This window comes from Halyomorpha halys, unplaced genomic scaffold, assembly GCF_000696795.3.
Source record: "Halyomorpha halys isolate HHAL.00 unplaced genomic scaffold, Hhal_1.1 Scaffold1764.1, whole genome shotgun sequence".
Taxonomy (NCBI): domain Eukaryota; kingdom Metazoa; phylum Arthropoda; class Insecta; order Hemiptera; family Pentatomidae; genus Halyomorpha; species Halyomorpha halys.
Genome location: NW_027113298.1, coordinates 65,627 through 82,037, shown reverse-complemented (window position 1 = coordinate 82,037; position 16,411 = coordinate 65,627). Strand labels below are relative to the sequence as shown.

At 33.6% G+C, this 16,411-nt stretch overlaps 1 protein-coding gene across 2 annotated transcripts in view; it reads right to left on the bottom strand.

Annotated features, from left to right (window-relative positions):
• yl (Putative vitellogenin receptor yl) overlaps window positions 1-16,411 on the bottom strand; it is a 107,669-nt gene that overhangs the window by 69,503 nt on the left and 21,755 nt on the right. For both annotated transcript variants that reach the window (XM_014436069.2, XM_067050868.1), the window contains 4 exons: window positions 4,855-4,980; window positions 4,029-4,244; window positions 3,048-3,219; window positions 136-337 (listed from right to left, as the gene is read on the bottom strand). In XM_014436069.2, coding sequence (XP_014291555.1) covers window positions 136-337; window positions 3,048-3,219; window positions 4,029-4,244; window positions 4,855-4,980 — 716 coding nt within the window. The remainder of the gene's footprint in view (window positions 1-135; window positions 338-3,047; window positions 3,220-4,028; window positions 4,245-4,854; window positions 4,981-16,411) is intronic.

Genomic DNA, 16,411 nt, shown 5'->3' with positions numbered 1-16,411 from the left:
AATGTTGTATTTCCATTGAATAAATATTAATAGAAATAATTAAATTTAAATAATAAATTAGTAAAATACTATACAAAGTCGAATAAACTCCCCAGTAAATTTGGACAATTCTTTAAAGTTATAGAATTTACTCACTCTTCTGTCAGTTCCATCTAGTTTCACACATTCAATTTTTGCTTCTTTAGCATCAACCCAATATATATAATTTGTCCCATAGTCAATGGCTAATCCATTTGGCCAATGAATGTTATCTTTTATGAATTTGATAACATTAGATCCATCCATTCCAGAACGCATAATGGCAGGTTCTGTTCCCCAGTCAGACCAATACATCAGTCTGTAAATAAAAATCATATTAGTATTACAAATGAATGTACTTCAAACATTTTTATACTATTCATATTACCATTGTATAACCTTATATGTTTGATTTATGAATTACATGTAGGAGGTTTGTTACAAACAAAAAACAGTTCCATTCAATCCATAAAGTCTTAGGCTCTGTGCTGGGTATAACCCAGTTAAATAGTAGTTTAAAATGACAATTTCTGGGGTAATTGTTTTTATTTGCTTACTTTATGTATTTTTTGTCATCCAGCAAAATTTATTTAGTAAATATTATGTGTTATTAGTAAATATGAAAAATCATCAACAAATTACTAAAAATCATATTTAATTTTTTGTTAATTTCTTATAACTTAAAAGGTAATATAAAAAAATCTATGAATGATGGCATACAAAAAATATTTCCTCACCTCCTATCTCTTCCTTGATATTAAGATTAGACACTAAATTCCATAATATTTACACACATGTTTATATATTTATTTTGAATATTAAACATGAAAAAAATAAAAAACCTGAGTTTACACCCATTCTTCACCAAGTCAGTTTTCAAGTATTCAACCTTCTAAACTTAACCAAAAAGGATTATAAGTTTCTATAAATGATACAGGAAGTTCACCAATTTTTCAATCAGAAAGTAGTATTCTATGAAATATTTTCCCTATCATTCTTCAACAGATGAATTTAGGACATTTTGTGAGGGTCATTTTTGTGGCCCATACGTATTTTTATCAGTTCTGTAATATGGCTAAATGTTTGTTACGTTTTAACATCTATGCCGAAAATTCTATCAGTATAGCTTTATTCAACCCTTCAAGGAGAAAAATACATGGTTAATTTTATTCAGTCTGCATTTGTGGTATGTAATAGGAACAGGGTCATTCTGATAACATGGAATAATCCTTATATCATGGGATTATCGTGGTCAATAAAGTGAAAATATAACTAAGCCACAAGATGGATCAATGTTCCATGTGACTGACCAATATTACAAAACTTTCTTTACTAATGTGTGTGACATAACATCCATAGATGAGATAAGAAAAATAAGTGTGGTTGTAATTGAATTGTTGGGTCAAGGGACTGGGGAAAAGTTTCCTTTACTCAGTCCCAGGGGAGTAGCTGAAAGACCAAAGATCGGGGTAGTTTTCTGAAAAAATACCTACCCTTATTCCTTCCATAGTCTTACGGTAGGTCATGGTTGTGGGAACTACCCCTTCACCAGTCATTTGTCCTTAGGGCATTTCTGAGGAAATTTTTGTCCTCTTTGGTTTTCTATCTGTTTCACTATTGGGAATATTTTCATTTGATCGGGCCCTATGCCCCTCTTTCAATAGACTCTTATGGCTGTTCATGGGGTCTTTACTCTTTCTAAGCACCTCCTCCTTCCGAGGAGGCGTACCCATTCCTTTTTTTTTTGTACCCATTTCCAATCGCTTTTTCCTGGACCCACTCAGTTTGATGATTGGACTAACGTCCTTATCATCCTCTTTGGTCTCAGGATCTTTAGGAGATGGGTAAGCCCATTCCTTCTTTGCTTCTTCTGGTGTTACCTTAGGATTTTCACCCTTATTACCGATTTCTACGCCTTCCATTCTTGTTCGAGGCAGTGACTCCTCTGTTAGCTGGGAGAAAGCCCCACCTTCCTCTCCTTCCTCCACTAAAATATTTAATTTATTCTCTTCCATTCCCACGAGTAGCAAGGGATTTAAACAGTCACCTATGACAGAGCCCCGCATGTCAAAGGAAGGCTAAATAAAACTGGAGGTTGCCTGGTATCCAGAGTTCGCATAGTTCGACTGTTAACCCATAGGCGTACATCCAAAACCTATGCTCTTCCGCCTTGGATTGGGGGATATTTATTGACTTCCCAGTTTAGATCCGCTGTGTTCAGTATAAGCAGGGTCACCTCTTGCAGGATGCAGTTCTTCACCACGCATGGTGAAAAAATAAAAATAATAACTGAATGAGGCATGGAAATGGAAAAGGCTGTAAATGCCAAAAATACAAAAAATGAGATTTTGACGGAATAACGATGAAGAAACTAGCGCCAATCAACTAGTAATTACTGGAAGTTCCTATCTTGAATGTTTTAGTTCTTGGAGCTGTAATTTGTTCATAATTTTAGAACAAAAAGCGTGGCCATCTAAATGTTTTTTTCATTTTTCTCAAAACTAGATTTTGCCACTTACATCTTTTCTATTTCTATGCCTCAAATATAAATGTTTTATAAGGAATTTTATGTCATTAAAGAATATCATCGAAGATAGGCTAAAAAGGTGGGTGAACAGGGACATAAATAATAAAAAAGAATGTCCCTAAAAACCTGAAACTGAACTAAAATATAGGAAGAGAAAGCTGAGTGAATGCAACAGGCATGAATGACTTTAGCACCGAAAAAAAAAAAAAAGAGAATAACAAGATCATTATTAGCATAATTAAATTTAGTCCTACGGAATAAGCCAATACCTAAAAACAAACAAGATTATATATAAATGGTTTTGAAAAACATCACAAATATGACACATGTTATAAAATATATTAAAAATCAAAAAGAATGAATATTTTTACAAAAAATTAAAACATAAATACTGTAGTAAATTTCATTAACGTAAATTACCTTTTCTTTAAATTTTCAAAAATTTAATTTCAAAGATCATAAATAATTGGAAAAATTATAATTTTATAACTTTAACTCTCACCCCTCTGATGAATGCAGAACAATAGCACGTGGTTTCTCAACTTGATCTTCATGGAGTATAAGGCAATAGTATCCATCATTGGAACAAACACCTACATACTTTAATTTAGAATCCGTGAAGTATACATTTTTTGTAACCCAATCAACTGCTAGATCTTCAGGTCTGCCAATACCTTTATGACAAAAATGTATACTTTTTGATTTGAATTATATAATAAATTATACAATTAAATACACAAGTATAACTAAGTTATATTTAAGTAATGCATCATGACCATCAACCTCATAGAAGACAAATCTTGGTCGAGGTTATATGGTTTAATGAATAGATTCACAGAGACTTATGAAAGAAATATGAAAAATCTCAAATATTTTGAATCAAATTAAAGTAACAGATAAAATGATCTGCGTTAGTACTAAAAAAATGAACCTAATGGCTCCTTTTTTTTTATTTAGTTTAAAGTTCATATTTTCTCCAAGTTAGGACAGAAAATACAGGTTATCAACCTACTCTAGCTAAAGTGGGAAGGTTGTAGTTTATTACATGGGTCTGCCAAGAAATCAAAGTCAACCTTCCAGGCCGTATTTGAAGTGATGCCACTGCCTGACATGAGAATACTAAGTTGATATCATAACACACTCAGGTACAACGGCCTTTGATGGCTACTTTTAAATTTGCATTACACTCAAAAAAAGGAATTGGTATATCATTTCTATTTTTCATATAAATTATGTATTAACTAGTATAAAAAGAACAAAATTATAAATATTGCAAAACATACTACGTATAACTCATAATTACTCAATTCAAGGAAATTCATTGTTCATCTTTAACTTTACTTTTTTAATTTAATATTTAAAAAAAAAACTTACAATATACAATCTGAACATTAATTAATGAAAGCTAAGATCTAATGTTATTTTTAAGAAATTCAATCACAATTGGGATTCAAATTTGTTTTAAACAACAAAGAAAACATACCAGAAGTTACAATTATTTTCTGATTTTCACCATTTTCAGCTGCTTTGACAATTGTTTCTTCCTCATCTGCTACTGTTGTCCAGTAAACATTAACACCATCATATGCTACTCCTGTTGCATGTGGTAGATTTTCAACTACTTTAAAGTAGATTTCGGAGTCTAAATAATATCCTCTTATTTCTTGATTTGAAGTGAAAAATAGTATACCTTCACTTCCTGAAATAGTTAATATATAAAATGATTGAAAGCAGTGATAAAAAAAAAAGTTTATATATATACATATATACTTGAATATTTAATTAGTGTTAGTAAAAACTAATGAACTGTCAAATAAAAATTGATAAAATAAAATATTGAACTATAATTTTCATTATCAGATATATTAGCTTAAACTAAAACTTCAGTGCATCTGTTAACTGTAATCCCAAGTATTCAAGAAAAATAATACAATTTTTATAGTGAAAACAAGAGAAGAGAAAATTTTATTGATAAATAATAATTAATGATAAATAATGTACCATAATCAAGGACTGTATCTTTCATACCATATTTGCATATTGAAGAAAAAAACAACAAAGCAAATAAATTATAGTAAAAAATAAAATAAATAATATGACAAAAATTAGTAAGACAGTACATGAATATCAGAAATAAAAATAAAAATAAATAGATCGATAAATTAAATCACAGGAAAATGAGTAAAAAACTAAGATAAAGAATATTAAAGTTAAATGAATAAAATAAATCATTTTTTACTAATTCATACCCATTTGATGAGAAATTAAGTTTAAAAAAGAAATGATCTAGTTTCTGTTAACATATTTACCTCTAGCTTTGCATTTTTTCAAATCATTATCAAATCTATAGCCTTCAATGCAGGAGCAATTGTAGCCTCCATTTGTGTTTATACATATTTGATCACACCTTCCAAATGTTATACATTCATCGATATCTACAATTGGTGCAAATATATTTATTGTTTTAAGTTAAATAGTCCTTTTAAAATATAAAAATAATATTATATAATTAAAATAGGTTTGACACTAACATACTTTAGTTGATTAATTAATATTCATACCAAATCAAATACTATTAATTTCCAGTGTCAATGAATATATGGTTTAACTGAACTGTATAAGAGTGATAAACCAGTTAGATTATAATGTAAAAGCGACTTAGTGTAAACCATGTGACAAAAAAAATATTTGAGTAGATTTATGAACTTGAAGAGTAAACGGAATGAAGATATTAATAAGTTTTTATTATGTTTAATTACCTCAATATATCCAAAAGCTTTTTTAAAAAATTAGGGGGATAGTTATCCAAACTAAAAGTATTAATTAAGAATCTCAAAACAAGAAAACAATTTCCTATAAAGGTACGTTCGTAAACGCTTCGTTTGGAAGAAATTCATATCTCAAAAACATCATTGTTACTAATTATTTAGGCTATAATAAATAAATTAATGTGTTCCAACTAGTTTATTAATTAAATGTAAACATGTAAACATTGTTCAAAGTGATTACCTTGAGTATTAAAACAGGCTAGGTACTTTTTTCCGTGGAGGAATGGTACAGGATGTGTGGTATTGTCACGGTATCCAAATCTGACTATTGGTTTTTTTGTTTGGGGTGAGATTAAAAAAAATCTATGTAAGCTCGGTCTATGACCTTAATTCTTTTCAAAGGGGCATAATTGAAACTTGCGAAACTATAACACATATCTAGTACCGTTTTGCCACAGTTGCTATGAAAGAAATAAGCGGAAACTGCCTCAACACTCAAGGTAATGACTTTGTACAATATTTAATATGAATGTTAATGTTTACATTTCATTAGTAAAGTAGTTGAAACACATACTAATTTATTTATTACTTCAATAATTCATAATAATGAAAATCTTTAGAGGTAAATGTCTCCATGATATTTGAGCCGTTTATTTTTAAAGTGGCCTAAGTCCATTTATACTTAAATTGAGATATTTTCGGGTTTGTGTTTCTATGCAATTAAAAATATACTTACAGGATACAAATGAGTCATACTGCTTAAGTGTGTCTAAAGGTGTTAATTTTCCTATTAAATTAATGGTAATTATTAAGTGAATAAATATGCGGTTTCTTACCAAGAACAGAGTTAGGCTACTTACAAAACTAACAACCAGATTCGTTATGAAATTTGAAGGAATCCAAGTCCATTCAATATAATTTAAGATGCGTCAAATTAAAGAAAACAATACTCATTTTATTTTACATATCTTTACAACACTTCATAAACATAATTTATGCGATTCAAAACATTTTTTAACTACATAATATACAAAATTACAAACATAAATTGGAAAAGAATTTACTACTCATCTACATTTTGTGTGTGTGAAAGGGATTTGAAGAAATCATGATGTTCCGGTGGTATATATTGTAATAGGTCAATTAAGTCCTTGAACTTTGCTGTTGAAATTTGTCTGATATTTTTGTACAGTGGTGTCAATATAATATTTTTTACTTGGTCTACCCCGACGTGGTAATAAATTTAGGACTTTAAAATTTTAATCCTCATTCATTAACGTCTTATAGGAAATTTTATAAGGTTCATTTCTGACAAAACGCATCCAACATATTTTTAACCAGTTTATTGATTCTCCGTTAGAATTCTTTATCCTTTTAAAAGTTGCGTCTTCTAATAATTTTGTTGATACATAATCTTCTTGCCTCATTTCATGTACAATATAGTTAATACCTTCCCGACACTTTTTGATAATATTATAATAATCTTGGGGGACAAACAATAAATTATTTTTTTTAATGCCATTTCTACTGCGCCAAAATCTCTATCGTTGGGCAAAAACGAATGTTCTAATATTAAAAATTTTCGATTTATGATTTCCACATTATTTTCGACAGTTTGGAAAATTTTAAGCCACACTTAAGCGACTTTAATGTTTCTATTTCACCCTGCACACATGTCATGTCACTGTAAGATATAATGCGTCTCACTCCTTAAATTTTGAACATGTTTTAGAATTCATGAAGCTATTTCTTGAGAACCTCTGGATGCAATAGTTTCATCCCAAACGTACAAGTAAACATTATCGTTCTGAAAATTGTGAATACCCTAATTTAGGACGTACATATTACGTTTATAATATGCTACAGAAGTAGTCAACTTTGGATAAGGTAATGCTTTTTGTAATTCTTTTAAAACAATTTTTTTTGTTTGCAGGGATTTTGCTCAATTTTCTTTGTTTGATTGTTTTAATATGTTCTTAAATTAAAAAACTTTGACCTGCTAATTTTTTTCTGAAGTAAAATTAATGTAAAACTTCTTTTTCTATTATTGGCAAAACAGGCACATGGAGCTGCCCTGGGCAGCTCAACAGTCACCAACCATTTCTCTCTATCTCCCCATCGGTCCTTCGGCCTACCACGTCGTCGCACACCATCTGGGAAGTTAATGCACTATTTATGATCCACTTTTTCCTCATTACATAGACAAGCCATTTAAGCCTCTGTAACCGGATATACAAGGAGATGCTACAATCCTTGTAGAGCCCATACAGTTCATCATTTTTTCTTCTTTGCCAATTACCATTCTCTCATACGGGCCCTAAGATCCTCCTCAGACTTACCCTTTCAAAACTGTCTAGCAGTTAATGCTTTTATTGTTTGTCGTTTCTCCACCGTATGTGACAATTGGCCATATCAACGTTTTGTACACCATAAACTTGGTGATACGGCTAACAAGTTTGCTTTTAATTAGCCTTAAGATAGAAAAATAAGCTCTATATCCAACTGCAATTTTGCTTTTAACCTCTTCTTCTCCATTCTGAATATCATTGATGGTAGAGCCAAGGTAAGAAAAGCTTCTTACCACTTCGAAATTGTTATGGCCCATTACAAAGCGACTCGGCCTCTGATCCAGTAACTTCTTACCCAACACCATAATCTTCGTTTTTCCCCATTAATATGCAGGCCTATCTTTTTTGCTTCGACATCCATCGCTTTGAAAGCAGAATATAATACTACAGAAACATACTTAAACGATTCATCCGCTAACTCTCCGACGCACAGTAGCAAAATAGTTGATTTCATAAATATTCTCCATGAATGGCGGCTGTTAAATATGAGAGTTGGGTAATCCAAAAACGATCTGGTAAGACTTGTTAAGTAATTTATAAAGACTATGTGACCTTTGAAGTAATGATTGAACAAATGTTTACGCTCGTATTTTGATTAAAGAAGGGTCCCTACTCGGACAATACGGGTGCTTACATACAAGGTAAATAAGACCAATAAAATATAAAAATATTTGAAAAAATATATATATTAATTCTCTTTTTTTTTATTTTATTTTTATACCAGATCGGCCTGGTGGGCCTTACATGGTTGATATAACGTATATTATATATATTTTTTTAACAGTTGATTATGAGGGGGTTTAGTCATACAAATGACACACCTAACTATATAAAATGTTCTTATTAAAAGAAAAAAAAATAGTAATAAAATAAATAGATAAGAATAATGCTTCTTAATAAAAGAGATAAGTAAAATTAATAACAAAAAATAATGATATTGGTACACTTAAATAAAACAAACAATTGTCTTCTAATAGTAAAACGAAACAAGTTAATTTGAAAAAGGGAAGAGAGAAGAAAAGAGAGAAAAAAAATAATAATGATGAATAATAATAATAAGTAAAAAGAAGTAGTGTGACTATGAATTAATTTTATATTTATTAAAAATTTATAAAAGAATGCCCTGCAGCAGTTTGGGCTTCAGTCTTCGGGTTGAGTTTGGGTTTCCCAGGTTGTAGGTCACTGCTCCTTTAACTGTCGGCAACTGGGAGTGGAACTTCATGAACCCTTTTTTTGATATAATCCTCTATTGGCTCCATTTGTAATTCGCGATGCAATTGGCTATTTCTTATGAACCAAGGAGCATTAACTGCGATTCTTTTGAAAAAATTGTAGTTTTTCCTTTTCGTGAAGGATGCCGCTCCCCAGACTTCACAGCCGTACATCAGCAGTGGCCTGAGGATTGTTTTAAATATAAGAACAGTTGTTTCTGGTTTTAGTTTGGAATTTCTGTTTAGGATAGGATATAGCATTGCTAACCTTGCATAAGTTTGATGTTGATATGGTGATTCCAGGTAAGGCGGCGATCTAGGTGAATTCCCAGGTATCTTACTGTTTCACTGGCAGGATTTTTACCTTTGAGGATTAGATCCGGTGGATCTGGTGGGCGTCGAAGAATAAAAACTTTTGAGTTGCATTTTTCAATGTTCAAGCTAATCATTCATTTAGTGAAATATTGTTCTAAATCGTTAAGGTGACTTTGCAAAGTGTTTCTAGCTATTATTATGTCATCATGTTGAGAGAACACAGCTGTATCGTCAGCGAATATAGCTATGGAGGTGTGTGTGGACTGGACAATGTCGTGAAGGTAAAAGTTGAACAAAATGGGAGAAAGGACTGAACCTTGTGGAATACCGAATTTTTGTTATTAATTCTGACTAAAAATGTTCTACCATTGAGCAATGAGCTCAGAATATTGTATAGGTATTTATGAGTGCCTGCTTTCTTTAGTTTATATAGGAGGCCTTGATGCCAGACCTTATCGAATGCTTGTTGGAAATCTAAGAACCAAGGTGTGTCTCTTTTTTTCGAATCCACTAATTATAAATTCCGATAATCTTGCCAGTTGGTGAGAAGTGGAATGACTGTATTAAAAACCGAATTGAAAATCAGGAATTATTTCGATGCTTTGAAAAAAAGAATTAAGATGTTTTTTTATAACTGATTCCAGTAATTTTCCAAAAATGGGTAATAAACTGATAGGTCTATAGCTGCTGATTTGTTTAGCGTTCTTACCCAGCTTGTGAATTACTATGAGTTCGGCTTTCTTCCATGTATCCTGAAAGTATCCAGTACGAAGGCAACTGTTGAAAATTGACGTGATAAAAACGACAACTTTCCTGGTTAACATTTTGATTGCTATGACTGGGATCAAATCATGGCCAGGACTTTTCTTTATCTTGAGCTTTTTAATCAAGTCCTGGATTTCTTTTGGGTCGTGAATTTAGGTGGGAGTTCAACTGTTGCGAGGGGGAGATTTACATACTTGTCAATTTGATCAGTGACTAAATTCGGACGTATTTCTGTGTTGGAGAATGTTTTCTCAAAGAAATTGGCGAACACTTTAGTTTTTTGGCGTTACTGGCGATGAATTCATCGTTGTCTACTAGACTTAGAATTTTTTCCCGTTTATTCAAGAGACGTCGCGTAGCTTTCCATAATGAATGGTCCTTTGGGTCTAAATTTTCCACATATCCCTGATATTTAGAATACGCCCATTCATCTAGATCCTTTTTAATTTCACGTTTGAGGGGCTTCCATTTATTTTTGTGAACAGGGTTTCTAGTGCGCATCCACTGTCTCCTTGCATGATTTTTTTCTTTAATTTTTAGCAGTATCGATTTTGGGCAGCTACCAGAAAATGTTTTTCCCCTTAAATGGAAAGGTTGTACAGTAGTCTCGTGTAAACTGTTTGAGATCGACTCAATTAACGTCGTTATACTTTTATTTATTTCTTTTAGGGAAATTTTTTTCAGTTGTAATTTTACATCGACAAGAATTTTGTACGTTTCCCAATCGATTACTCCATTAATGAGGGATTTTTCAACGTTTCATTGTTTATCTCAGTTGAGAAATTAATTAATACAGGGATATGGTCCGAATTTAAAGGTGTAATCACTTGAGAAGAGAGAGGAAAACTAAAATGTTTTGTTAATACAATATCCAGAATATCAGATTTACAGCCTGGTCTGTAAAACGTATGTTCATTTGGTGCGTGTATTTGGATATTGTGCCTTGAGCAAATATCAAGTAAAGTATTTCCGCTAGAATTTGATTTGCGGCATCCCCAGTAAATGTTTTTACAATTTATGTTACCTAAAACTAATGTATGGTTCCCTGGTAGTAGTTTTAAAATTTTGTCTTGAATTAGTTTTTTATTTGGAGGTTTATAAACTGCTGTGACAACGGTAGAAGGAGACGAGTTTAAACGAACCAAAACAACCTCTATATGAAATACGTTGGTAATGATATTTTCAGTGAAATCAATATTATTTTTGATTATTAAGGCTACACCACCTGAGGGAGTCGAACAATCTCTGTCATTGCGTACAAATTTTGTAACCTGAGATCTTCAATTTGGTGTTTTGGGATAAATGTGTCTCAGTTATACAAGCTATATCGATGAAATTTGATTGAAGGAAAATTTTAAACTCATTTGTTTGAGAAGATATGCCATGAACATTCCAGTTTAAAAATTTTAATTTTCTTAATTCCCTACCCATAGAGGAAAAATGAATATTTGAGCATTCGTTGAATTATATATGATTTGCATTAAAGTGCAGTTCGACAGGAGAGAATTAGTAACTATAGATAAGCTGTTGTTTATTTTATGGTCCATTTGTAAAGAAAGATGCTACTAACGTGGATAGATGAGTCATAATTTGTGGTAAATACGGCTTGATAGCTTCGATTATGATTTTAGTTATTAAAGACAATAAATTTTCACCATTTATTTCGTTGTCTTGATTAACTGTGGACTCAGTTTTTGGTTCCGGTAGTTTTGATATTGGTCTAATAACATCAGCATATGAGTTTTTGAAGTGATTTTCGTGGCTGGCCTGCTTGAATTAGTCTCAGCTTTACGAATATTTAGTTCTGAAGGTGAGTTTATTTTATTTTTAAGGAATTGATAATATTTACATCCCTTGTAATTAGCCGCATGAGCTAGTTCGCAATTCACACAAAATTTTAACGGACACTTTGCAAAATGGTGTTTACCATTGCACTTAACACATACAATAGTTCTTTGTATGACCGTATCTTTGACAGTTAGTACACATAGGAATGCCAATATTTTTGTGTTTTGGTTCTACTATAATTAGGGCAGAAAATAAATGTTTAAGATTAAAAATATCTTTCGCCTTTTCATTGTTTTTAAGAGATACTGAACAGAGGAGTAGGTTTTTTTATCCCTATTTAATATTCTTGATACATAGGCAACTTCGAACTGCTTTGATTCTAACTCGACCTTTAATTCTATTGAAGTAAATGGGTTAAATAAAAACTAGCAGAGTCGATAAAAGTTGAATATAATTACAAAAAGGCACATTACATAAAAACACATAACAAAACGCCATGAGGGCAAGAGCATGGTTAAACGACTTAGTCCGTAGCGGGAAGGTAGGTTACAATCAGCAGTGTTGCCAGTGTCAACCTTACAATTCTTTCAATGAATATAAATTGATAGATAAACGCAATAAAACAATTTATCTCAACACTCCCCCTCATTGAAAAGATTTTGAATTAAATATCTTATTTTAGTCCAACCCTTTCCAATAGTGTTTTCAGTCGTGGTACATGAAGTGGCTTCGTTAGGAAATCCGCCAGTTGGTCCTGGGTTGCGATTGACTTGATTTCAAGTTGTCCGTCTTGCAAGACAAAACTTTTGTATCCTTCGGAGGATTCACCAACGTTCATGTTTTGTTGGAATTATGTGCTGTCATTTCGGTTTCCATAGCCTTCAGCCAATTTTGATGATCTACAGACTTAACCGCTTCTTCATAAGTTTCGGGGGCTTCTTGATCAGCCATAATTAAGGTGGTAACAAAATCATTGAACCGCTGAGGTGGTCGGATTTTGCTCTGATCTCTAAGTCCAAGATTCGGTTGTTCTTTTTCTTCTTCTGAACTAAAATAGTCTCCATCTGTTGTTTATTGTATTATAATTGTATATATGTTTTTCCTTTGTATATATTAGAGTTTACGAGGATTGTTCGTAAACTGGTGGGGGGGAGTTACGGACTGACAGCTGACAGGTCCATATCAGCTGATCGAGAACAGCTGACCGAATGTATATATGTAGACGGACAGGCTCCGCAAATAGAGCAGTCTTTGAGAGCACTTCAAGCGTTTCATTTCGCACTCCTCTCTCCTATTATTTTTAGTTTGACTTGAGTAAAAGATAACTTATATATATAAGTTAAGTATCGGCGAAAGCCAAACGTCAAAAAAAGAAAAGAAGGAATAAGATGTAACACATGTGAACTGCTGTAACATACTAACTTTATTGGGTTCGGTACATCTCTTTATATACATGCGATCAGCTGATCTCCTCAGTCAGCTGACATCGAAGTATTTTATCATTCCCTTCCTATCTGTGAGGTTTAAATTCTCCCGAGCTACTCTCCTGGTTTTTTCCCTCTCCAATTGCAAGGGAGACGAAGGAACTTTATGGACACGGCGGAGGCGGATGGGGAAATTGTGAATCACGGGATGGTCATGCGGAAGTTGTGGGATAAAGCGAGAGGGCGAATAGAGAGGGAGAAACGTCGGCGAATGGAACGACAGAATCCAAACCTTCGTGATGTGATGGGAGACATTAGAATTGGGACTGTCGTGTATCGCCGTTTAGGGTCCAATAGGAGCAAGGAATATCGGCGCTATGAGGGGCCATTCCGAGTGATAACCATTAGGGAACATAACGTGGTAACCATTGAGAGCATACAGGAACCGAGAAAGAGGCGGACGGTTCACGTAGAACAATTTAGGTTCCCAGCGATAACAACTCCGGAGACACCTGGAGTGCCTCCTCCCTAGCTCAGATATACAGATTTTCGTTTTTGTTTTTTTGTTGTTTTGTAGTATATCGGAGTGTAAATAGGAAAAAGTGTGAGTGAAAGACCAGTGTAAATAGCCTTAATATATAGATACAAAAATGTGTAAATAGCAAAATGTTAGATTAAGTTTGTCAAAGTGTGTGTATCAAGTTTTAATTTTTTTTTTTGTTTGTAACATATAGAATGGTATTTTATTTTTGTTATTTTTACTTTTTGTTATAGTTTACGAGGAATTGTTCGTAAACTGGCAGGGGGGAGTTATAAACAGAGCATAGGTATTATGAGTCTTAATACCTAAACTCCCCATGTAAACAAGCCAGAATGTATATATATATATATATATATATATATAGGATTATACAGGAGAATAAATCTGTATCTTAGTTGAGCTTGCGTGTATTATGACTCTTAATACCTAAACTCCCCATGTCAACAAGCCAGAATTTATATATAGAGGATTACACAGGAGAATAAAGAAGTATCTTAGTTGAGCTTATGTGGGTTATTTAGTGCCCCATTTTCTTTTTTTTTTTTAAGTTTTGATTCTGACTCATCATAACTGGTGCCGAAACCCGGGAGGTTCAGACTGTATAATAAGAATGCAGTAACGGAATTGTTTTTTTTTTCTCTCTCTTTCTTTTGGCCTTTCTCGTTTTAGCTTAGGCTGAAATTTTATGGAAAAGAATATTTTGAGAGCAGCGGTTCTAACAGTACCAGACAATCCTCCTGCAGTTACAATGATTGAGTCACAGGATCAGGGGCTGCCACCACTACCAACTACCTTGGTGGCAGCACATGCAACCACCTTAGAATGGATCCAGGTGCGTACCGGGACAGCGCAGGATTTGAGGAAGGCTGTCTCGGACTTAGATAAATTCACCGGAGAAATAGGTGAGTTAAACCATTTTATAAAAGGTGGCGACCATCTGATAGTACGCATAGCAGCAAAAGAAGGGGAAAATCTGTTGGACGGGGAGAACACTAATTCGTTAAGAGCGGCAGTGATCTGCCGAATAAAACGGAACATCCGAAACCAGATCCAGGCTGATCAGGACACGCCGTGGAGTCTAGTAAAGGATAGACTGAAAATGGCGTTCGGCGGTGGCAGATGGACACCCGAGGAAGACATTTTTCGGATGTTCCGTGAAGAGAAGAAGCCGAGGCAAAGTAAGTTCGCTGGAGTCCTCCTTGCCTGTTTCAATCAGATTACGGATGAGATGAGAGAAACGAAAAGCGTACCGGAGGTGCAAGCCATTATGGGATTCCTGTCCACCATTCTAAAAGTGCAACTCGCCAGGAAGACAGGTAAACGAGAGGGGCTGTCTAGAGATCGCACTTTCATGGACTGCGCGCAGGAGATGATGGACGCCAGCGCGAGGGAAGAGGAAGCTAGGATGGGAATCGAAGAGGCCGGTTGGACAAGGGTCTCGTACAGTCGACCGAAAGCTGCATCAAGCTCGTGGAGAAGGAGAGAGTTTCGCGATAGCGGAAGGGAAAGAAGTGGGACCGGAGACAGACGACCGAACCAAGGCAGCAAGCCGAAGGTTAGTGTAAGGAGAGAGGATCAGAGGTGCCATGGTTGCGGCAGAACTGGACATTTGGTGCCACAGTGCCCTCGTACAAAATGTTATGAGTGTGGAAACGAAGGGCATATGGCGAGGCATTGCCCGTATCTATTCAGGCGGAGGAATGCGAACCGGTGCGAACCCATGGAGGTGAATGCTCAGAGAGTGGGGAGAGGAGGAATTCCAAGGAGATCGTATGGATCAGAGTCAGAATCAACCAAAACGTCCGAGGCATCGGAAACAGAGCCGGAGGGAGGTGAGAAAGGATTTGAGAAGGTAAGAAGAGGAGGGCAGGGGGGAGTTATAAACAGAGCATAGGTATTATGACTCTTAATATCTAAACTCCCCATGTCAACGAGCCAGAATGTATATATAGAGGATTACACAGGAGAATATAGCAGTATCTTAGTTGAGCTTATGTGCGTTATCTAGTGTTCCATTTTCCTTTTTTTTGAAGTATTGATTCTGACTCATCATAACTTATATATACATATAACTTACGAGCACTTGGACTGAAAGGCTTGAAGAAAAAGGAAAAAAGGGAACAGAATTAAATCGCACGCTTGCTAGAAAGATACTACTTTATTATCTCTGTGATGCTTCTTATAGACATTATTGAGGTTTATTTACATGGGGAGTTAGGATTAGAGTTGTATACAGGCCTTGTCCAACCATAACTCCCCCCTACCAGTTTATGAACATGCCTCATAAACTCAAAAAAGATAACCTCAACAAAAAAAAAAAAACTAACCTATACACAAAAAACGAAAACTAAAAAAATACACTTTTCATAAACTAAAATTAACACTTGAACTATTTAGTTCCAACCATAACTTATACATATACATATGCATATATATACATATATACATACATACATAAATGTTCATGGTTACAATATGTACATATATACATATACATATACATATGCATATGCATATGCATATACATATACATATACATATACATATACATATGCACATACATATACATATAAATATACATATACATATGCATATATATACATATATACACACATACATACATACATACATACATACATACATACATACATACATACATACATACATACATACATACATACATACATACATACATACATACATACA